Source organism: Pteropus medius, unplaced genomic scaffold (assembly GCF_902729225.1).
Source record: "Pteropus medius unplaced genomic scaffold, Ma_sr-lr_union100, whole genome shotgun sequence".
Lineage (NCBI taxonomy): Eukaryota > Metazoa > Chordata > Mammalia > Chiroptera > Pteropodidae > Pteropus > Pteropus medius.
The window spans coordinates 27,032,820-27,057,266 of NW_024352787.1; the positions used below are offsets into that span (position 1 = coordinate 27,032,820).

The following is a 24,447-nucleotide window of genomic DNA, read 5'->3' on the forward strand; positions in this document are numbered from 1 at the left end:
GTCACAGGTGTTCAAAGGCCAGTTTGAGAACCAGTGTGCTATCCCAGGTTCTCAGGCAGGACACATCCTCCCAGGTTATTGGTCAGAGCACTGAGGCCCAGAGGAACCCAGTTCTGGGGACCAGGACGAACACAGAGCCAATGGTCTGGGCACTGGGACATTGCGGCAGCAGAGGCCTCTAGGCTCTCCTTCCAGCTACTCGCTGATCCATAGCTGCCTCATCTAACTCAGGCATTTTATGAAACCTAAATAACATAATGGACATCAAAAGACAGTTTCTGGGGTGTGAGAGGTGGGTGAAGGGCCAGGAAAGACCATAGGAAGTCAACCTGGGGAGATGGTTGGAGCAGCAAAGCCAGTTGGGGGTTAAGCCAGGGCCTCCTCTGCAGCCTGAGGCAGGGGCACTGAGCCCACCTCCCCTCTCCCAATACTCCCAGCCTGCCCAGGGCAGAGGGGGGGCTGTCAGGGCTGCACCAGCAGCCTCCTCCTCTTGCCAAACTCAGCAGTGTAGAGTCAAGTTGGTCTGGGTCTTATAAGAACCATCCTCCTCTGTCTCCTCAGGCTGGGGCCTCTCAGGGAGAACAAGACCCTTAAGACCACAGGACAAGACCTGTGTCAGTCCTTCCTGCTTCAGTCTCCCCATACAAGGCCATGCCAGAGCACCTCAAACTCACACAGGAAGTATAGCCTGGATACCCGCTACCCCCACCACTGCCCTCTGCCCCATGGACTCTGGGACCCAGCCTAATTAGAAACCCCTGCTGGCCTGGCCTCCCTCCCCCTCCCACTTCAGAGAGGGTTTCCGCTCCTTTCACTCCCATTGTTCTCCCCCTTCCTTGGCCTTGGGCCAGCCCCCAAAGGCCAGGCTGAACCCAGTTGAAGCTAATCAGCCAGGGAATGGGGGCGTCAGGCTGGAATTCTGGAAGCCTGGCCCTACCCCAGAAGTTAGGGGATTGGGTGTTTCTTCCCAGCCCTCTTTGTAGGGGTGGGAATTAGGGGCTCAGTGAGTGAGGGTCAGACAGACCTGGATTTGAATCACTTGTCAGCTGTGTGAACAAGTGATTTACCCTCTCTGAGCCTCAGTTTCTTCATAAAGTTAATATATGTCACGGTTGTGGGAATTAAGTGAGATATTGCATCATGGTGAAGTCCTCACTGTGGTGCCGGAATGAAGGAAGGGCCCACTGAGGTGGCTGCCCTGTTCATGCTGAGAGGGCTCTGGGTGGTGGGAAAGTTGTCAGAAGGTACCTGTGAGACAAGGATGAATAGTCCGAAAATGATGCCAGTGACCCCCAAATGCTCTCTCCTCTTTCTGTCCGCTTAGTCCGTCGGGCAGGTCAGATAGTGACAGAAGCAGACAGAGGGAAGCCCCCAACACACATATGCACACCCATGGAGACCCCCAGCCCCAGCCCTGGAATCTCCAAGTGACCCTCCAGACAGTGCCCATACCTCAGGGCCAGATATTCCCCAGGAGACTGAGCACAAAGCCCACGTGCCACACAGCCCCTAGCAGCCCCAGATTTCTGCCTTCTAGAAAAGCCAGGGGAACCAGCTCTGTCTCTGGCCAATGGGACTCAGATAATGCGAAGCCTGTCTCTGTTTGCTTTGGAACACTTGACAAGGCAAAAGACTGCCCTTTGATGCCTAGACACCTCATCTGAAAGCCTGAGATGACAAGACAGGGGTGGCCCCTGTAAATCAGCCAGTTCTGCTGTTCCTCCTGGGTTTAGGACAGCAGCATCACTTGTCTGGGCCTAAGACTCAATCCTTCTCTCTGCCTTGCTCTGTGCATCCGTCTCTCTGTTCTCCGTCTCCCGCACCCACCCTGCTTGCAGAGAGGCAATGAGGACCAGTGGTTAAGGACACAGATTTTGGAGGCAGACTCCCTGGTTTGAATTCCAGTTCTGCCACCCAGCGGCTGAGTGGACCTTAAGCCTCACATTCCACATCTGTAAAATGGGTTCATGATAACAATGGTACCTCCTTCACAGAGAGGCTGGAATGAGTTAATACAAGTAAAGCCCTAAGAAGGTATCTGGCTCATAATGAATACTCAATAAATGCTAGCCCTCGTTACTTTTTATTTGTGTCTCTGACAAGCATGTTTGTTGACTCATATTTTCCATGGGTAAAGAGGTGCAGAAGGAGGCATGAAACTCTGTGGTTTAAATTGTCTGTTGCTCCAGGGCCTGCAGGCTGGAGGCTACATCAATAAATGGTTCCTTTTAATCGGGGCCAGTGATGCTCTGATAAAGCTTGACCACAGGATGTAGAACAACCGGGCTCTGTGCTCATGCCCCAGGCCTTGGAGGCTGGGCCAGCACTAGAGCTGAGGCCATTCTGAGCAGGGAAGCAGTGAGGTCCTCAGTCACGGGCCACAGACTAGTGACACTTTTCTATGTTCCAAGTGCCCTTTTCCCCCTGCACCCTTCACTGTCTCACATGGCAAATATCCGGCCTCCATTCCACAGCTGTTTGTACCTCCTGTCGTAGGAGGCTCAGGGTCTGAGAAGGCAGCATCGCAGAATCCTCGAACCTTGGAATTATAGGGCTTGGGCATAATATGAGGAGGTTGTCTACACAACTTTGGGTTATTTGTGAAAATAGCCTCTGCTGTCTTCCTGGCAGTAAACAGCCCTGCCAGCTTAGGTCCTCCTGCAACGGGGAGCTCACTACCACAAAGACAGTGACTTAAGACTCCCATGTGCTTTCACTTGTTAGGGTCCCATGTCCCCAGGGAGGTCAGAAGGGCAGGATCCACAGCCACACTGAGGAGGAATCAGTCCAGGCCTCCACTGGGCAGTTGCCTCAGCTCAAAAGTTTCCTCCACCCCAGACCTGCCTCCTCCCCCAGCTGCCTCATGCTGTGCCTCTACTCCGATAGCCCCTAGCCCCAAGTGGTCTTTCCCACAGGCTAGCCCCAGTTCCGTTGGGCATCCTGCTTTTCCAGGCTCTCTTCTAGGAGTCTGGGGCCTCAAGGGAGACAGCAAGCCCCAATCATACCAAGCATGAGTACTGACAGAGAAGGGAGGAGAAGAGAAGTCACAGCTGGGCACATCATGCCAAGTGGGCTCCATGACGGGGACACAGAACAATCCCCCCACAGCTGGTAGCATGCCTGCAGCACCCTAGACACCTCAGGAGGGTGTGGGAAGGCAGACGATAATGAGGGCCCCCAGCAGCTCTTTCAAGCAATGCCAAGGGGCTGCCGGGTGAGTTGGTGCAGAGTGGCAGCTGTCACCACTCCTGGCAGGGTACTTGTGTCTACATTATGTCAAAACTAAGCTATTCCCAAGGCAGCCCCCAAGAGAAGCCCTATGAGCTGCATTAGACAGAAAGGAAGAGTGAGCCCTCCGCACCCAGGATCCCCTCCTCAGGATGGGAACCCTGAGCAGCACCAGCTCTGAACTCAGCCGGGCGCGGCGTGAGGCAGGTTGGCCGCAGAGCTCTAGCCATCCAGATGTGCAGCCAGGATTCTGCTGTGGAGACAGTTGGAGCAGCAGCCAGGGGCCCAGATGGGCTGCATTAACCTGGGAGCAGGCTCTTCAGGGCCCAGATGCTCCATGTTTAGTCGGCTAGCCGGCTTTGGGCTCCAGATGTGGGCTAGGGGTGGGGGCGGGACACAGCTCCAGATGTGTGCAGTCTGAGCAGGAGTGGCTGCAGCACTCAGCTGCAGCACCTGGGCGCGCAGAGGGCTTGGGGCTTTGGGGGCTGGTCCAAGGAGCCTCCCCATTCATGTCTTTTCCAGCACCCCAACCCAAGCCATGGGCCCTAGGGCCAAGAGGGATTCAGAGTTCACGAAAACTGACTCAGGAACCACAGCACCCAAGGACTTATGCTTCACTACATGAGCAGGGACAGAGCCCAGGAACCTGCCCAGGGTCACATAGCCAGAGACAGGGAGGACCTCCAACAGGAGCAGAAGGTCTGAGGTCCCTCAAATAACTGACAACTTCAGGGCTTTGGGACACTTTGGGGCAAATGTCTGCCTGTCCCCACCCCCACACGGGCACTCTCAGCCCCACACAATCAGGTGACCTGGACCTCTTTGGCCAAGCAGTAGAGGAGGCAGGACCCAAGGGGTGGGGGACAGCCCCAAGAGGATCTCAGAGGATGCAGCTTTGTCCTAGAGACTCTGCCACTCAGCCTCTCCCTAATACAGACAGTGTTGCTCCACTTGAGAAGTGGAGGGGCAAGAGCCCAGCTGGGCAGAGGACCCAGGCTGGCCACTGATTCCCTGACCCTAGGCACTCAGCTGCCAAGCTGAGGTGGTAAAAGAGGCAATCCTACTCACTGGGTACCCCTCATATGCCAGGCTCCTGTGTGGGGTGTGGTGTCCCCATCTCATAAGTGGACAGCTCCCAGAGGATCCAGCCCATCTAAGGCCATCTGGCCAGGCAGAACCAGGCAGGGCTAGAAGAACACTAGAGACCTTCCCCTGGCCCAGGCTTGGTCTGGGACTCTGCAGGCTGGTGGCTCAACATGGTGTCTGGAGAAAGCCTTCATAAGGGAACCCAGAGGAGGTGCCCTCCCAGGGGACTGGCCCTCCTCTCTCCATAGAGTACATCTGCCCCACATGGTGGGACAGATGAGAGAAGCCCAGAGACCCCTGCATTAGCCCCCAACAGAGTCCTGAAACTACAGCAGCCTCTCTTACTACCCAGGGGCCTCCAGCCCAGAGAACTGGAAATCTCTCAGCAGCCCCCTCCTCAATTTCAAGAGCTACCCCCACTCCCACCCACTTCCAACAGACCCTAGAAATATAGCTGAGAGGTCAGGGACGAGGGCAAAGGGAAAGCTCCTCATCCTCTAAGCTTCAGTTGCCATGTGTGCACAGTGACCCCAGCTCTAGACTCTGAGCCAGGAGGGCATGGTGGTTGCAGTGGGCAGAGGTTGGAGATCAGCCTGACCACAGAGCAGCTGCCAGGAGGCCGAGCCTAGAAGACATCTCTGGGTGGACAGCAGGCCCTGGGCCCCCACCGAGGGGAGGGGTAAACAGACACAGTTACCCCCTGAGGTGATTGGGCCTCCCGCAGCCTCCTTCTAACCCTGTCCTGGCAGAGCAGCCCGGGAGAGGGACAACAGGACTAGCACAGTCTGGCCTGGGTGGGGAGGCTGGCTGGGGGAGCGAGCTGAGGCGAGAAGCACTAATAGGTTATGTCAGGCTAGTGCTCTGGGGAGGGGGCCGCGCCTCTCAGCTCTGGCAGCCCCACCTGGGTCCCGCGCCCAAGAGCTGGGGCCTGGAGAAAGATACTGGCTTGTTTCTGAGCGCAGCATGAGGGCCAGGGAGGAGGCTGCTGGGCCCAGAGCAGAGAAGCCTCATTTAGCCATAATGGCCAGGAAGGTAGAGATGAAGGGACCCCCTGTCAGGTCCCTGTTGGGTGACAAACACAGAGACTTCTCCCCACATGGGCTAGGGGAGTCCTACAGGGAGGAAGCTGCAGGTTCTGTCCAAGCCCACATGTAGCTTGGCTTGGTGGGGAGCACAGCCCCAGGGACCACCCCTGAGCTTTAGGAGGCCCCTCTCACTTCCTCCTCTGCCCAGACCCTCACCCCGGGGCTCTAAGATCCCATCCTCAAGTCAGGAGACTGATTTCTTATCCCTGTGTTCTCACTACTCTGCCCAGGGTGTTTCCAGCATCCCTCCATCCTGCAAGCTGCACAGTGATAGCCCCTAAAACTGCTGTCTCTCCTAGGGTCGGGATAGGGTCAGGAGCTGGGGGACAGGAAGAGACCTGAAAATGAGCCCCTCTCTCAGGGCTGTGGGATGAACGAGAGCTTAAGGAATTAGAGGGGGACTCAGTGCAAAGGGGGTGGGGGGAGTCAGTGAAAGGCCAGGGTCTCAAGCCTGGGACTGAGGAGGGGGCCCCTTGCAGTCATGGCAGGGCGGCCAGGGCCCTGTGTGTCTTGGCCCAGTGGGACCCCTGGGCCGCCAGGTATGTAACAATTCCAGCCATTTCCTGCCCTATTAATGAGAAAGGGGCTGATATAAATATACGCTCAGCATAAATAAATACAGGCCAGGCCCCGGACTGCATAGCAGACAGATTGCGTGGAGCTGCTGGCCAGCCCTTCAGCCAGTTCCCCCCACCCTGCCTGAGGCCCCCACCACCCCCATCTTGTTTTCCCCCAGCAGGCCAAGGCCCCTCCACACACGCAGGCCTGAAACAGACAGACTGCCTTCCTTCACCCTTGACCTCAGAAAAGGGTCCCCGTAGCTCCTAGGGAGGCAGTTGGCCCCAGAGAGGGAGCTGGGGTTCCCAGCACCTCCTGCACCAGGCCCGGAGCAGATAGTGCTCATGCACAGACTCAGCAATAGCCCTATGAGACCCAAGGTACTATGACTGTGCCTGTTTTCAGGTGGGGAGACTGAGGCTCGCAGGGTTAAGGAATCAGCCCAGGGTCACACAGCCAGGAGGTTTCAGGTCCAGGATTCAAACCCTGTGGCTTTCTAACACCAAGGCCTCTGATCTGCCCACTGTGTGTAGGGGTAGCCAAGGGCCAATTCTCACTCCTCTTCCCTTTCTCCCAAGCACCAGCCCCGGGATGCCAGGGCCCTTGGGAGACCTGGGAGGACTTACATTCAGGACCCAGAGAAATAAGTTTTGTGGAGCCAGATCTCAGCTCAAGTAAGGGCCCTGTCCCACAGATCTGCACACACAGGCCTGGCTCCTCACCAGCCTAAGACCACCTCCCAGCTGGGGGGGTCCAGGACATTGTGGTCCCCCGAATGCTAACTGTCTCATCAGGGATCATCTGGTCACCCCACATGGCAACTGAAGCCCAGAGTGGGCAGAGTCTCATCTAAGGTCACAGAGTCAGACCGGGCAGACCTATGGAGCCCAAGCATCTGCCCCCAGCCCGGGCCTTGTCTTTGGGTCTCAGGCTCAGTGTGGGAAGGGCTGTGTTCTCTCACTTGCCTCTCCTACTCAGTGCTGCCCCAGCTCCTCAGCATGCACATTTCCCAGGGCAAACTCAGGTGTCAGCCTGCATCCCAGAACCTAGCCTGGGGCCCTGCCCTGGGCATATATCAGCAGCAGCAGCTAGGGAAACCAGGGCCAAAGAGGGTAGGAGCCTGACAAAGCTCACACAACAAAGGGCAGATCTAGGCAACCAAGGTCTTGCCCTCTTGCTGCAGTATATTCCTCTCTTGCAGGCCCAATTCAAATGCCTCCTCTTTCGAGAAGCCTTCCCAGCCACCCCAGCCCAAAGGAAAGGCTCCCTATCTGCTCCCAGCTCTACTCTGCCTTCAAGCCTGGTGTGTCTGGTAAGTGGGCATTTAGCCCCAGGCACAGCCACACTAGAGAGCTCTCTGCAAGCCCAGGGTGGAAGGTAGGGGCTAGGCCTTTACAAGATGCAGTCTTATTGCCACCAGCAGCCAACAATTTGGGAGCCAACTGTCCCAAAAGGCAAGTTGAACAGGTGGGCATGTGCAGGGCAGCAGGATCCTAAGCCCTGGCTGGTCCCCAGGGCCCGGGTTAAGCCTTCTCCCTCTGGCAGGCTGGGCCTGTGGCCTCTTTGCTTCCAGCCCCTACCCCAGACCCTTCTGCTCAGTTGTGGGAGGTCTCAGCCCCAGGCCTCAGTGGATGTGTGGCAGGAGGGGCGGGAGTATAGCATGTGGAGGGTTAGAGAGGAGCTCCCAGGGTAAAGGCCACCTTCCAAACTATGCCCTTCCATCCCCTCCCCAGGCAGTTCCTCTGAGGCCCAACCCTTCCCGTGCTTCAGAGCAACACTGTGGGAAAAAGCTGAACCGGAAGCTGACCTGAGGGCCTCAATGCAGCCATTACAAAGGATAAGACATACATGTGGATTGACTTGGAAATGGGTGGGTGGTATATTGTCAAATGCGAAAAAGCAATTTGCCTAAAGATATGTGTGATATGATAGGATCTCCATCAGCACAATCTACAGATGTATTATTTGAACAGGCATGCAGATTGGCATATATGCAAAAGATAATATATATCTTCCTTAAGATATACAGCACGCAATTGACTCTGTTTCTCTCAAGTTTAGAACCAGAGAAGAAGAAAACATTTTTACCTTAACATTCCTATTAGGGGCAATTTTTTGTTAATTTCGTGGAAGGAAAAGACACCAGTATCACATATACAGCCTGGCCTCTAACTCCACTGCACAGAGCCTCCCCACTGGTCCTGGCCTCCAGCCCATCCCCCAGCTCCATCCTGTCTCCAGTGCTCTCCATGCACAGGCATTTGCCACCACCCTTCGTCTATCCTCTTGGCCTTTAAGGCCCCTCTCCACCTACCCTCCCTCTCTCCTAGTACCCCAGGCCCCACAGGCCCCACCCTTGTTAAGCACCAGCTTGGTCTCTTGCAGCTCAAGGCCCATCCGGCTCCACATGCTGCTCTGGGCCTCCTTCCCATCCCCCAGGTCCCACCTTCAGCAGTGGGCCAACTTCATACTCCTGCACTTAGCTTTCCCTGCAAGTTGGGTGTGTGTTCTGGAATCCCAGTTGCATCTACCCTTCACTAGGGCCTTGAAGGTCATTCCTAGCAGGTGTTCTGCCTCACTGGCCAGATGGGAGCCTTTCACAAGCCTCCCCCGAGGGACAGGCTTGGCCTGCTCCTCAAACTTGGAGGAAGGGCCTAGAAGTTTACTCCACACCCTCCCTGGGCCATCTCCAGTTCCATATGGGAGGCAGGGCAGGAATCTGGCCCTAAACTCCCTGGGAACCACAATGGAGAAGGGGAAAGCAGGGCAGAGCTCTCTGGAACATCGGCTCACACCATCTTCTGGCTTGGGAATGAGTGGGGGGTGATTGCAAGAAGCCATCCCTCCCCCCCACTCGCAGTATCACTCACCTGAGAGCAGTGTCTGGGGGAATCTGACTCACAGTAGCTACATCAACACTCCTCAGCAGGACTGGGCAGCTAGGGGTGAGTGCTGAGATATTGGGTATTTCCCTCTCTCTGGAGGAGAATGATGGATGGATGGATTTGTGGATGGATTTGTGCATGGGTGGATGGGTAGACATGCTAAGGGATGGGTAGATGGGTGAATGGATGAGTGGATGGATGGATGGATGGATGGATGGATGGATGGATACAATAAGTAGATAAATGGATGAGAAGATGGATGAGCGAGAAAGTGAGTGGCTAAGTATGTAAAGGAAAGAATGATCTAGCCACAGACTGGCTCAGGAGTAACTACTTAAAGAAATTTTCTAAACTTCTGAAATATGAGGGCCTGGCACCCCCCAGAGGCCAGAGTCTCTAACTACCCGTCTTCTCTAAAGTACTGGACACAAACAATCCTGAGAACCAGGAGCCTGGACCTAGAGAAAATTAAGTGTTCTGGAAAACGAAAATCTTGGGTCCAGAGCTAGCTCTTCCCCTAACTTACTCTGGGACCTTGGGATTGTTCAACCTTCTGAGACTCAATTTTCCCAACTAGAAATGGAGCTAATCAAATCTAAGGCCTATGTTGTTATGAGATTTAAACAAAATTGCATGTGTAGCGTGTCTGGGATAGTTATCTGGCAGGTATCAGGTGCTCGCAGAATGTAATTTCCTTCCCAGAGGCAGCTTCTAAGGCACACATTCATGTACACACGTACACACATATACATGCACACATGTATGCATAGACACACACATACACATAACATATCGCTCCAGGACAGTAGAAAAGAGGGATAGTGAGACCTTAGGCCAGACCAGGAGGATGGCAGATGGGGACTTTTATTCTCCAGGAGTTCCATGCTCTGATAAGACTGGCACAGCCTCAGGGGCCAAAGGCTCAAGGAATGAGGACTCGCACAAAGGCCCTGAGGTCTCCTTTGGCTCAGTCTCCTGGGCCTGGGCCAACTGGGCTGTGTGCTCAAAGGCAGCCTGCAGCAGGTAAGAAGCAAGGCAGGTGGTCCAAGTGACAAGATAGACCAGGTGCCAAGAAGTGAGTGCCGTCGTGCTCTCCAGCCACCAGTATAGACGCTTCAGCAGTGCCAGTAGCTCCAGCACCACACGGTTCTCCAGCAGAGCCTAGAGGGAGCTAAAGGCTAGGCAGGTGGCCACTGCGAGCTCAACTAGCTGCACTGTCTGGCTGCTAGCCCCTCAGCCCAGCCTGGGCCATGCCCAGTGCCCCAGGCCTGCCCTCGATAGCCTGTCCTGCACCTTGCCTACCCACCTTGTTGGGCAACCAGCCCAAGCTGCAGCGGTGGGCCTTCCAGCACAGCCTCCAGGTCAGCAGAAGCAGTAGCAAGGCTGCCAGCATCAGGCTGTGCAGACATGACAGAAGCAGGTCCGTCCAGGTAGTCACAGATAGTCCCAGCCGCTCCCAGGTACCTAGTTGCTTCGGGACCAGACCCAAGACCCGGGCACAGCCCAGCATGCCCGCCCACACTAGCCTGGGCACCCTCAGCACCAAGTATACATGGACTTCAATCAGCGCCAGCCCAGCCCGTAGAACCCGGCCCACAGGGCAGGCTGCAAGGCCAGCTGGTGAGTGGTCCTGCTGGCCCCAGGACCCCTGAGCCTCCTGGACCAGCCCTGACAGCCAGTGGTTGAAGAAGATGATCTTAAGGAGCAGAAAATTGTAGAGGTGGACCCGGTTCTGGACAAGCTGCAGGAAGAGGAAGAGAAAATCATCACCCATTGTCACTCTACCTGTCCCAAGTTTTATTGTAGGGGTGGAGCTGCCAGATCACCTTGGGTCCAGCCCTCCTCCTCGAGAGGCCTCAGTTTCCCCACACAAGAATGATCTGTCTACTTCTAAGGACTCCATTCTCAGGAGAGACCTATAGAAGGTATCTCATATTTAGTTTTCTTTCCTTTGGATTTACATGATTATTTTTAATACTCCAGACTGAAGGAGGTTGACATTATTATTATTATTATTATTATTATTATTATTATTACTTAAGGAGTGACCTTCCCCCCCATCCCAGGATTTGAACCCAGGTCAGTTTCTCCTCCCAAGCACCTGGGCTTTCCTGTGCATCACTTGCTTCTTGGTGTCATGAAGGCAGCTGGGAGCAAAGGGCAGTGTCATTAGGGGTAGAGAGATGTGAGGCATGGGAGGCGTTGACAAAATTAATGACTGACCTACTGAGAGGGATGAAGGAGAAGGAGGGGCCCAAGAAGATGTCCAGATTTCTGTCCTGGGTAACAGGATGGATATGATGTCTCCCATTCACTGGGAGGAAGAGTGGGGTTGGGTGGGGAAAGAGTCTGTAAATGAGAAACCTTCATTTGACTCCTGGAGTTGAACAGCCCCTCCTCAGACCCTTAAAGCCCCCAGCTCCTGGAGTAATACCAGCCCACCAATCTGGACCCCATGTGTCCCTGTCCACAGGACCATCTGGAGCCCTAAAGGACCACACTAGAGGCAGCCATCTGGGATTGGCTGTGTGCCCACCACAGGGGGCATCAGTTGGAGCTATTGATGGGAAAGGAAGGGAATTCAGGGATCCAGCTAGGGGAGGAATTAATACGAAGATAGAAAATGGCAGCTGCCCCCCACCCCCAGTTCATAGTGTTGAGACCAAGGAGGAAAACAGCCTATTATGTCAGAGAAATGGAGTAATTTGCCCAAAGTCACATAGCTAAAAAGTGGAACAGCCAAGATATGAATCCAATTGTCTGTCTCTTTCTACTACACCATGTAATCTCCCCTTTCTATGCACAGAAGCAAACCCAGTTCTGATAACTCGGCCCACTGATTCAGAGATGTGGCCCCAAACATCAGCGTTTGCATATTTTAAAAACATGGGTGGGAAGGGGCAATGCTTAACCCACAGGAGTGATCCACTATAGAGAAAATTCCAGCCTGTGGCCTGAGGTGGGGCTTCTAGAAGCTGTCAGATTACGTCAGGAGGCAGGCAGTCAGCTAACTCCACTGGTAAGGACAGGTTTCCAGGTCCAACAACTGTAAGGTAGCTGTGAAGAGCTGGGTTTGTGCCCCAACTCTGCCCTCCACCCCTACTCACCAGCACTGAGAGTTTCATTACCAACAGCAGAATCCCCAAGAGGCTGGACCTGACTGGAGGGACAGCCTCCATATCTGGCCTCCTACCCCTCATCCAGCTGGAAGAGGCAGGGTGACCTCACAGATACCACAGGGTGGGGGCTGAGTTACCACGGGGACCCAGTTGCCACAAGAGACTTCCCTTTACCTGCCCCTCACCCCTTCACTGCACAAAAATTGGGATGTTTGCCTTCCACATCCTGTCCACCTCCTGGTTGGAGACTACCCCTAGGAACATCAACTCCACGAACCCCTGGCCTGCCCGGCAACAGCACCAGAGAAAGTCCTCAGGGCCTGCAACAGGCAGCTGGAGCAGTCAGTGCAAACAAAGTCAGGCTGCACCTCCCCACATCCTTTCAACTCCTCAAGTATCCAAGGCCCAGGAAATAAAAATCTTTATCCCCAGAGCCACAGGTGACAAAATGTTTGGAGGCTGAGGAAAGCCTTAGCGGCCCAAACCTGAAGGCCTGTACCTACGCCTTTTCCCCAAATTCATTCTCACATTTACTAAAGGTTGGTCCCAGTCACAAAGCAGAGGAATAAGGTTCTGATATTTATTCTCAGATATGAGTGACACCTCAGTGGGTTCTGAGACTCGGTTAGAGCAGGGCAAATAAGAAAATGTGCCTCAGCGTGTCCTGGAGAGGTGCAGGTCCTGGGGAAAAGAGGACAATCTGCTGAGCCAGCCCCCTCAGGGATACGAGAGGCAACAGGAGGCCACAAGCTGCCTGGAGCATCTTGGAGAAATTGCCGGAGCCATGAATGATGATCAAAGGCTTAGAATCTGTGAGAATCCAGAACCTTGGTCATCACGTTTCTCACATTGCTTCCCTGTTGGGTCCCGGCAAATGCCTCAGGAGGCTACAGGACAAGGTTCTTATACCTTTTAGAAATTTTTTAAAGCACGCCTCTAGTGCCCAGGCCACTGTGAGTGCAGGGCTCTGTGAGAAGAGGGCTCTTCTGTGCAGATTGGAAGAGTGGGTGCCACCCAGTGCTTGCACACAGTGATTTCAGTCCTTACTTGCTCCCTAGGACCAGGCACCCTTGTGCAGGACACAATTTGGCCAACTGTGCATGGTAGCCTGCCATAATGGGTCCCCAGAATGTCAATGATGACCTTTGCCCAGGCAGTCCTGTTCACCCACTTGTTTCCTCCCCTAGAGGTTGAGGGTGGAGTGTGCAAAGTCCCTCCACTCTGTCCTCTGCCCTTGCCCCTCCCTAACCCACCTCCTGTGTCTCCAACACTACGGCACTGAGAGGTCACTGGAAAGACCTCATTTAGCTAAGTTTTGAAGGATGGGTACGAGTTTTCCAGAGGAGAGAGTACGAAGGATGGTCTAGGCAGAGGGAACAGAATGATTCAAACAATTCATCATTACTAGAGCATAAAGTAGGACGTGGAGAAAAGCACAAAGTACGCAGTAAGGTCAGCAAGGGCCACATGGGTAGCGGTTATTCTATAAAACAATAGGAGTCTTTGAAGAGCTAAGGCAGCAAGGCAACTGGAGATCACTGTGAGCTTTAGAACGGTCCCTCCAACTGCAAGAGGAGGCTAGATTAGGGGTGGCAAAGGGTGGGGGGGATCAGATTGGAATCCACAACAATAAACCCTCCAGGCACAAGATGATGGAAGCCTGGACTAGCGTTGTGGCGCTGGGAATGGAGAGAAGTGAACGGATGCCAGAAATGTGTAGAAGATGAAACTGACAGGGTTGGAAGCTACCAAGAATGGTGAAAGGTCCAAGATTGTACTCTACTTCAGGGGTACCCAATCCCCAGGCCACAGACGGGTACCGGTCAGTGGCCTGTTAGGAACCAGTCTGCAAAGCAGGAGGAGAGTGGCAAGTGAGTGAGCAAATCTTCATCTGTATTTGCGGCCACCCCGCCTGCCCCCCACGCTAGCATAACCGCCTCAGCTCCACCTCAGATCATCAGGCATTAGATTCTCATAGGAGCACCAATTCCTGTTGCCAAAAAGGTTGGGAACCGCTGCCCTACTTGCAAGCTAACCAATCAGCCTGCCAGAGTTTCCGGGATGCTAGTAGAAGGCACAAAACTGGTTCAGAGAAGAGGACAATTACTTGCAGCACTAGCAGTAAACTAGGAGTATAAATATTATTTTGCATTGGTTCTTTGAGTCCCAAATCCCACAGGGTGACACGAACAGGACCAGATGACACCTGAACACCCAGCCAGTATATTACTGAAGGGAAACCCTGAGCTTAGGGAATCCAAGTCTTTTATAATAAGCAGAAAGCAAGCCTGCCCCTTGCTCCTGAGAGAGGTATTATCATGCTCATGCTGAAGAATGCCTGTTCTTCATTCCGGAAGGAGACACCATATAGTCCAAGTTGTTTGCTACACAGACATCCTGGAAAAGATGATAAAGAACAAAGAGCAATCGGTTTCTTGGCAGAAACATGAAAAGCCTACAGAAAAATTGCCTCCCAACAGAGAACTGAATAAGAAGAGAGGTAATTCAAGGCAGGGGTCAGGATCCCCCTCAGAAGCTTTATGAAGGTGGATGGTGGTGCTTCCCACTGAGGTGAGCGGCAAGGAGGGAGTTTGGGGGAGAGCCTGAAAGGTTGCTGGGAGTCAGTGGTGGGGCCTGAAACTATAATTTGCAACTTGTTTCTCCTCTCCTCTTTGGCTTGGCCACACCAGCATCCGGCATCACCATACCCAGAATTTGTCACTAAGGCTTTGAGTTGATGGTACTCAACCTCATATTGACCAAATTTCCTGGACTATGTGACCCTGGCAGGAGCTGGAGTTGAAGAGACCTCGCTCTGCCCCACTGCCCCCAGGGCTGCTCCTCGGGGTACCTCTATCAAGTCCCCTTGGGATGCCAGGGCCAAGTCTCAGTTTCAGCTCCAGCAGGAGCTGCTACGGTGGAGCTCCCGCAACTTGAATCCTTCATCAGGAAGTCCTCCACCCCCTTCTCTTTCCTACTCAATACCCGGGTTCAAGGCCATACCAGTACTGTATAGCTGTGTGGCCTTGGACAATATCTCTCCTCCTGACCCTGTCTTCACCTTGCAGGGTAAGGGAAGACCAGGTGGGATAACAGTTACCAATTGCCGCTGCCTCGCCCGACGCCAGGGGGCGCCATTCCCCCGTCCCTGACCCGCACCGCGGAGATTCCCCTCCCCTGCTCGGGACCGAGGGCGTCAGGAGTGACAGGAAGCCCGCCTCGACTCCTCCCATATCCAGGGCCTATAAACTCTCAGGTGGGCTCCCCTGCAGGTGCAGGACCGCAGCACGGCCGCAAGGGGACAGAAGACGCTGGGGGCACGGGGTCCGGCGCATCTGGAAGCGCTGAGCAAATTGGTGGAAAGTTTTCGGTTTCTAATTTGTCCTTTCTCCGCCTGCAAGGTTGATTTGCCTGTGACAACAACGTGTGTCATCTAGGAAGCTCGCCCTGTGCAGGTCCCATCATGGCTGGATTGCTGAGGACGAAACCATCGAGAAATGATCAGGACCGGTGTTCTCCCTTCTTTCACATTCTGATGTTAAAACATCACTTCATTTCAAAACTTCATTTTTTTCCCCCCAGAAGTACACAAGAATGATAAGAAAACCTTCGTACTTATTGGAACCTGTATTTTTTCTTTCTAAAGACGGCTTTATCAAAGCCAGTTTAAATGCAAGAATGATTAAAAACTGATGAAAGCATGAGAAACTATCCTAGTTAAGGGAACAGAGGAGTTTGAACGGACCTCTGCGGCTTAATTACAAGTCTATGCTCCCGTCCTTAGTTTCCTTATTTGTAAAACTGGGATATACTTCGCAGAACCTACCAGGTGAGGTTGTGGGGAGCAGTCACTGAAATAGGGTCTGAAGTGCTTTGAACAGTGCCCGGCTGCACACCAGTGCTTGGTGGCTAGTGGGTAAGTGAAGTCAGCATCTCTGGCTGAAAAGGAACTCAAGAATTTTTAAAAGCAAAATTAACTACAAAATTACTTTAAATATGTGCAAATTCGTACAAAGGAATAACTTCCAGGGTGTATAAATTTTATTAAATGCGGAAATATTTATTTCAACCAAATTAGTTTCAGGCAATTCACTGGGAGTCTAAAACTAGATTTTGAAATTAAAAAAAAAAATTACCTGCCAAATATAAACAAAAGTCATTGCTATTGTAAAATTAATTCAAAATTTTCAAGTCTTTGCTGAGGGTCACATTGAGCTGTGAGCTGCTTGAGGAGTGTCTTTAGGAGTCAGCAACACAGCAGGAGACATCAAGACCAAAATCAAGAACTACCAGACTGCCCCTTTGGACAGCCACTTTCCCAACCAGGAACTGCTGGCAGAACTACCTGGACTTCCACCACTATAAGAAAGCAATGACCACTAAAGGGGGTGTTGTCTATGTGTGCAAATGGTGCCAGCATGTATACAAGTCCCTCTGCCTGGGTGTCAGCCTGGGTAAATACTTGTAGGAAAAGAAGAAATTTTTTTTAAACACAAAAGTGAATGAAATGCTTTAAAAGTGTTCTTTGAAAGGTTATACAGTTGCCAAACCACTCCGTTGTTCAAAAACACTCACCCCCAAAGTAAAAGTTCTGATAAATGGATGAAACACATAAATGCCAGCAACAGATTGCCAAGTTACACCTGTGAGGTAGAAAAATCAATATATGAAAAAAACAGCAATAACAAATACAATTTTCACCAATTTATTTATTGATCAGTTTGATCAGAACCAATGTGTTTAGCACACTTGTTTTCTGCCAGCTCACCTAGACCTCTCTCTGAGAGCTTCTCTCACCCACAAGCCACCCATCTGCAACCACAACCACCCCCTTTTTCTCTGCTTGCTTTTTTCTTTACAGACCTCTTGAGTCCTAAAGATGGGTGTTCCACCATCCATCGAAGGACATTTAGGTTGTTTTTATGTCTTGGTTATTGTGAATAACGCTACAATGACAGGTGGGTGCAGATATCTCTCTACGATCCTGATTTCAATATCTTTGGATAAATACCCAGAAGTGGGATTACTGGATCATAAGATAATTTGATTTTTATATTTTGAGGAACCGCCATACTGTTTTTTATAATGGCAATACTCATTTACAGTCTTACATTATGTATGTGTATGTGTGTTTCAGCTTTTAAAAGGAAATCTTGCTGTTTGTGGCAACATGCATGGAGCTGGAGGACGTTATGCTAAGTCAGTGAGAAGCACTAGGAGGCAGCTGCAAAGTTCACTTGCCCACCGCTCACCTCCTGCTGAGCAGCCCTGTTCCTAACAGGCCACAGACCCATACCGGTCCACAGCTCGACTGTGCTAAATGAAATCAGCAAGACGCAGAAAGAGAAATACTGATCTCGTATACGTAAAATCCCAAAAAGCTGAACTGCTAAAAACAGAAAGTGGAATGGTGGTTGCCAGAGGCTGGGGTTAAGGGAAATGGGGTGTTGTTGGTCCAAGAGTACAAAGTTTCAGTTATACAAGATGAATAGATCTAGAGATCTAATGAGCAGCATGGTGATGATAGCTAAGAGGATAGATTTTATTAAATCTTCTCGACACGTACTCACAAATGGTAACTATGTAGAGGTGACAGATGTGTTAATTAGCTGGATGGTAATGATCATTTCACAACGTATATGTATATCAAAAGATCAAGTTGTACATCTTAAATATATACGATTTTCATTAAAAGGAAAAAAAGAAAACGTTTCTCAGTGCCCTCTCACCTGACCGTTGAAACCGTGTTGTTGAAAGGAGTCCTGCAGCCACCTTATCACCCCTGGCAGCCACCAACCATCTAGTTTTGGCCCTTCTTACCCCTGCCCCTACACTGGCCTAAGTCATTGATAAATTCTTTGTTGCTGAACCTGATATAGAGACATCATGAGCAAAGTTGAAAGGTAGTGACAGTCTGGGAGAAATGTTGGCAACCCAGGAAACAGTCCCAGAATATCCAGACTAGTATCCAGAATATCCAGAACATCTAAGGAACTCCTGTAAATATAAAGATAAATATAATAAAATCAAGTGACTCAAAAGAACATGGGCAATGGCAATTCACAGAAGAGGAAACCGAAAGAGCCAATAAACTTATGAAAAGATGTTCAACTACATTAGTAATCGCGGGAAATGCAAATTAAAACCACAATGAGATACTATCTCATACTCACTTGCAAAAACAAAAAAGTCTGACAGTATGCTGTACATTGATAAATCCGTGGGGAAACCAGAGCATCTGACAGGCTCATGCCTTGAGCCAGCAGTTCCATGATGGTTTTCTGATCTTGAGAGTCACCCAAGGTAGCAGATCTGTTGTACAAAACCACCCATTACACACACGTGAAACTGAAGCAAGGAGTTAGCAAAACAATAATTACCCTTACTACTTGCAGTGCACTCTTTTATTTTCTATTCATTCTATTTCACAACCAGTTGAATTGTTTTCGCTACTCCCTAATGCATTACAAACCCCAGTCTAAAAAGCGCTCCTTTGAGAAACATCTATTTATGAACAAAGAAACACGTGCAAAGCTATTTATGGCAGCATTTTTTTCCCATCGGTAGAGAAATGGATAAATGAACTAGGTGTAGTTGTCTAAGGGATGACTAAGCAGTGTTTGAAACGAATGAGATCTATGTGCCTCAAAGCGGAAAGATCTCAAAAACATAGTGTTACCTGAAAAAGAAAAGTTACAAAGTAACAGCTATAAAATTATTGCATTTATATAAATTTTTTCAAACCCATTAAGCAGTATTATACATTGTAGTAAAAATATAAAAACAAGTCTATGGCCATGCCCCCGTGAACACGTCTGATCTCATCTGATCTCGGAAGCTAAGCAGGGTCCGGCCAAGTACCCGGGTTGGTACTTGGATGGGAGACCACCTAGGAAGACCAGGTTTTGTAGGCATTATATATACACACACACACACATACATACATCCATGTAAATGAGTCCTAGAAGGTCCCCACCCATTCATGGTGGCTGCTGGTTCCGTGAAGCAACAGACAGAGGAAGTCAGAGGGAAGGTCAACTTCATCTTCTTTTTCTACTTTCGAGTAACCTGAAGAATTAATGACAAAATGCTAACATTTGTTTATTTGGAGTGGTAGATACCTGAAGATTGAGAACCTGAGCCAGTCAAGCAAAGATCTGAAGGAAGTGTGATCCAGGCCCCCGAACAGCTGGGCAAAGGCCCTGAGGTAAGCGTGGCATGTTCCAGGAACAGCAGAGGCCTGATAGCGGAAGAGGAGGAATGAGGTTGGTAAGGAATTGTAGATATTACAAAGGCAAGTAGTATGACAGATTTTGGAAATGGATGGACATGAGCTGGGAGAAGAGGGACAATGAAGGGCTAACGAGGCCCTGAAACCAGCTCAGAACAAGAAAATACACAACCAGTTATCAGGCAGGCTTGCGAAGCCTCCCTCATTCCCCCAAGGTCAGAAGCTGGACAGATAGGCAAACAAACGAACAAAAATCTCCTTGTGCCTGGTACCTTCCTTATCCTCTCCCCGCCGTTCCTCACTTCTCCTGGTCAGTTAACTGCAAATGACCATTATATGACTGTACTCTGGGGGCACTGAACTGGTATAGGCAAAATTAGTTAACTGGGCATGCACCTACCCTCAAAATTTCCAGGGTACAGGCCCCAGCTTGGAGTAGGAGGGTGTAAGGGAGGGGCAGAAAATTCATGCCATTTGAGATTGGAGGAACAGAGGGTAAAAAAAGGAACCCTATGGCCCATATAAACTCTGACCCTCAGCTTCTCAGGGCCCTCGATCCTCTACTGAGGTGCCTGCTTGGACTTCTCCCAAGTGTACTCTGCTTGCTTGCTTTACTTAATGAAATCGCGTCTGCTTCTGCTTGCTACTCTTTGCCTGCTGTCTTTCTTCTCCAAGCATCAGACCTCCACATAAATATTTCGTGGGGGATCCAAGGACTGAGCCCATGACCCCCACAATGCAGACACTTCATTGCTGGTAACAAGTTTATCAAATTTATACTGTAAAACATCATTCCAGTTGGGCACATTTTTATTAACTGTTAGAGCTGGGTGATTAACAGATACATGGGGGGCGGTACTGTATTAATCTCTTCTTTTGTGTGTGTTTGAAATTTTCCAGAAAGACTTTGAAAATAGTTATCAACACTACCTCTGACTTCTGTGAGGAAAATGGACTGTGGGTGGGGGCAAACAGGGAGGCAGGGAGGCCAATGAGAAGGCTGCTGCAGGGTGAGAGGAAACGGTGGGTGGGACCAGAGTGGCAGAGGTGGAGGAAAGAGGCCACAAGTTTTGCTGATAGACAGAATGTGGAAGAGGAAAAACATGGTTTCGGCTGAGCTCCCAGGTGCACAGTGGCTCAGAGGTATTTGCCTAGATGGGAGGCCAAGGGATTTGGGAATGTGGGAAAAGGGAGCTGTGTTTCGGCATGTCGCCAGAGACCTGGGGCCTCCAAGGGAAGATGTCAGGTGCATAAGTCCAGAGTTCACAGGAGAGACAGGGCTAGGAGTCACTTCTTTAGGAATGACTGGTATATAAATAGTATTTAAAACCTCGGGACTAGATGAGATCACCTAGAAAGTGGGTGTTGATAGAGAAGAAAGGGCCCAGGACTGAGCCTGATGGATCTCCTACCTTGAGGTGGAGGAGAGAGGGGAGGGGAGAGGAGAGGAGAGGAGAGACGGAAGGAGCAGCTTCTAGGGTAAGAGGAACCAGAAGAAAAGGAAATTTCTTTCTCTCTTGTCCCCTCTTATCCCCTAAAATCCCACAACTTATCAACCCAGATCAGCCCTTTCATGGCAGCCCTTGACCCTGATCAAGACTCCAGCTCTCGCCTAAATAATTGCAACAGCCTCGGAACCTGCGGTCTGTCCACTCTTCCCACCGCCTTCTGGAGCCATCTTCATAAAATGCAGATCAGATGCCGTAACTCCCCATGGTTCATTCAGTGTTAGAAACCAAGTCCCAGCCTAGTGACCACACTCCTTGTGGCCTGGGTCCTGCACACCTGTGTATAAGACAGGCACACGCATTCACATATACCGAGGAGCAGGAGCTGTGGCTTGCACCAATAGCCATTCCCCTCCCCCCTTCCTTAAGGCAGCCTTCCCTTTCCACACAGGAGCCTGGAAGTACCAGACCACACTTTCCCAGTCTCTGGGGCTTCTGGAAAAATACCACCACCATCCCCCAAATAAAAAGGGAGAGACCAGGAGACAGGGCCCATCCCTAGCCTGCTTTGGGGCTTTATATGTGGAGCACACACGAATGCTTGAGGGGTTGCCACCATCTTGTGACCAGAAGTTACTGACAGAGCAAACACAGCATGGCACACGAGAGAATGGAACTTGGGTCCTTGGTAAAATCAGTGGGCCACTGGGCCAGCCTTGGTACTTCCAGTGGCCAACCATTGGATTTCTTGTAAGAAGAAATGGCAAACCCTTAATATTTAAACCACCCTAGGGTGGGTTTTCCATTCTTGCACTCAGAAGTATCCACCTGACACCACGTCCTCGCATAAGCACACGCCTCTCCTCAGCCACCCGGAGCCCTTGGGCATTGGCTTGGACGTCTGTGAGACTGTAAAAGACAATAGCTTTGAAACATGAACTGATGCTTTTGCTACCACTCCTCACCCCAAAACTATTTTCTGTTACCCAATCTTTCCCCTATTTTGGCAACAGCTTGACGGGGTGGTATCCACTGCTCTCAAGGAGGATCATTTTCAGTAAAAGACATAGAAAAGCTTTTGATTTCCAAAGCTTAGGACTTGAGTGGACTGAGGATTAGAGGAAACAAAAACACTTGATGAGTCAGAGAAAAGCTTCTTGCCCCAAAGCTAGCACCGGTTCCTGGGCTCTGGAGGGAAAGGAATCGAGTGGGCTGTGGAAAGAGAAGTTGGTCGGGTCTGCTCTGTCGGAGCAGAACAGCACAGGAAGCCACCAGCCCCCACTAGTGTTCCCCCAGCAAGTCTCATCCTCCATAAGGCCCAGGAGCCATCACTGTAGGAGCCACGTTGGTGCCCACAAACTGTGTATATAGCCCCTGTTGCTGAGCTGGACATCACTGAGGGGCTATGAGGACAGATACGCAGGCCTCCAAGGACCCCCACCAGGTCCTCTCCTGGTGTAACCCACGCCACTTTCTGATAGTTCAACAGGGCTATCCACCTTATTTGAAGGGTTATTCCTCACTGTGAACATCTCCACAGCACCCACCCAGGCCTACCCCAAACAAAGGAGTGGTCCTGGACACCCAGAGGAAGGATGGTGGCTTAGAACGCAAAGCCTGCACATGGATACTGAAGAGATAGTGAACAGAGCTTAAACAGGAGAACACACCCCTCCTTCACCTCCCCTACTAGCCCAGGTCAGAGTGGGGGCTGTTTCTGACTCATCTCTGTGACTCCAGTGCCCAACCCAGGGCCTGGCAAACAGTAAATGCACAATAAATATTTATTGGCCTAAATGGAATATGACACTGCAGAGATGGGGCCCACACAGTCAGCTGGCGGAGCTAGTCACCATCCCCAGTCTTCCTCTGCCCACTCACCTTCCAGTGATGACTCAGGAGTGGCCATTTGACCCATTCTGGTCAATAGGATGAAAAAGAAGTCATGGGGCGGGGCTTCTAATAAAGCTTTTGTGATGATGAATAGACTCCCTAGCTTTTTGCCCTTTCCCTTTAGTCCTGTCCAGAGGGTACGGTCTATGAAAAGGTGACAGCCATGAGGACAAAGGCCTCCATGCAAAAGGTGGCAGAGAGGGAAGATGACCAGAATCTGGGATCCTTGGTGGCATAACTGAGCCCCAGACCATACTGACCAGTTTCAGCTTCCTTTATTAAACCAGTAAATCTCTCTTAGTCACTGCTATGCAGGTGTTATTTGCAGCTGAATACACATATTCACCATACATCTTTGGACTAAGACAGATTTGGGTTTAGATCTTGGCCGCTGACAGCTGAAATCTAGGTCTCCTCCACTCCCTCAAAACTGCTCTTGCCAAAGTCATTGTATTAAGGGAAATGACAAAGCTATTACAATAGACAAATTCTGAAATCACAGTGGCTTAGCACAATGAAAGTTTCTCTTTTTCATGTTGTTAACCTACAAATAAAAGGCCAAAGCGAGAAGCAACAAGCATTTGAGATCCAAAAGAATAGCTATGCAAGAAGCTGTCACTACATGAAACATCTACAAGAATTTTTTTGAGTGTATTTGATTCAAACTGGTAATATATGCCAGGGAGCAAGATCTCAAATGATTCCCACAATGGCAATTTGCAGGATTTTTTATGCATTTGAGATTCAGGAGGGAACTAAGGCAGATTACATCTAGGTGGGAGAGAGCAAGATGAGTGAGGACTGAATTATAGGTTAGTTAAGATTATGTGCCCTCTTGAGGGTGGTCACACTTTAGAAGGAGGAGTCTGAAAGGGGGCATTTCAAAGGTATGTTAACCTACCAACATGAACAGGACTTGCTTAAGGCAAAGGTAAGCCTTTTACTGAAAAAAATTATATGCCGGGTGTGACTACCTACCATGACCTACCCAGTTAGGAATTTATGCTCAGATCACTCTGTGAGGTTATTTTCCATAGAAACGCCCCCTTTTTTATGTCCACAAAGCTATTATACACTGATTTAGACAGACACTCAGTGTTCCAAATAGGAAGTGAAGGCAAGGTATATTTATGAGAAAGTAAAAGGGAATAATTATACGAACAGAAGGAAGGAACTTCTATAGGTGCAGATAAGCTAACATAACGATGCTAATTCTAAAGAATGTCTTTAATTATCAGCCCAGTAGTTATAATGTCTGCTTTGCTGTTAGCTTCGCAAACAGTTGTTTGGAATGCAATGTTGCTTTAGGCCCAGTACAAAGATTATTTTGCCTAGTTTTAACATTCCAAAAGTTTGAGAACTAAGACATGCAAGGCAATTCCTCTGGGATGGCAGGTCCAACTTCAAAAAGTAGCTCCATTTATGTTAGTTTTCACAATGTTACAGTCCAATGCAGATTGGTGGGTAGGGCACGGCTCCACACAATCATTTAGGGTCCCAGACTCCTTCATCTTATAGCCCCACTGTCCTCTGGGTGCCTGGACCCCAGTTCCACAGAGGTCATACAGGAGATGTTTATGGTCCAGGTCTGGAAATGGAACACTTCACCCCTTTTAAAAAAACGACATTCGACCAAGTAAATTTGAAGATCTAATTGGTTTTTTAAAGTGCTTCATGAATTGGGCAGCATTCTATCTAGCAACTAAAGGAGCACTTTGAGGAGTTGTACAAAAGGGAAAATTTTTGTAGGCGGAAAGAGGATGGAACCAAGAAGTTAAAAGAGTGGATTATTTCAGGCAGGACACCTTTCCTTAGGGGAAGGCAGGGGGTTTTATCAGGCAGATTACTAGTGTCCATCAGGAAATTTCAGACTGATTGGTTTCAAATTCTACTCTTGAAAGAGGCTGAACCTGC

The 24,447-nt window shown here is 50.4% G+C and overlaps 1 protein-coding gene across 1 annotated transcript; it reads right to left on the bottom strand.

Moving 5' to 3' along the window:
• Nucleotides 1-9,706: 9,706 nt before the first annotated feature.
• On the bottom strand, nt 9,707-12,021 carry TMEM270 (transmembrane protein 270). Its single transcript, XM_039848926.1, has 3 exons — nt 11,950-12,021; nt 10,149-10,583; nt 9,707-10,003 (listed from the first exon to the last, which is right to left on the bottom strand). The coding sequence occupies exons 1-3, from the start codon at nt 12,019-12,021 to the stop codon at nt 9,707-9,709; spliced, it is 804 nt and encodes a 267-aa protein (XP_039704860.1).
• Nucleotides 12,022-24,447: the final 12,426 nt, after the last annotated feature.

Coding starts and splice junctions, on each gene's coding strand:
- TMEM270 (XM_039848926.1), bottom strand. CDS start 12,021: ATGGAGGCTGTCCCTCCAGTCAGGTCCAGCCTCTTGGGGATTCTGCTG. Junction 10,584..11,949: donor TAATGAAACTCTCAGTGCTG/GTGAGTAGGGGT, acceptor CTCTTCCTGCAG/CTTGTCCAGAACCGGGTCCA. Junction 10,004..10,148: donor TGGGCTGGTTGCCCAACAAG/GTGGGTAGGCAA, acceptor AGCTCCCTCTAG/GCTCTGCTGGAGAACCGTGT.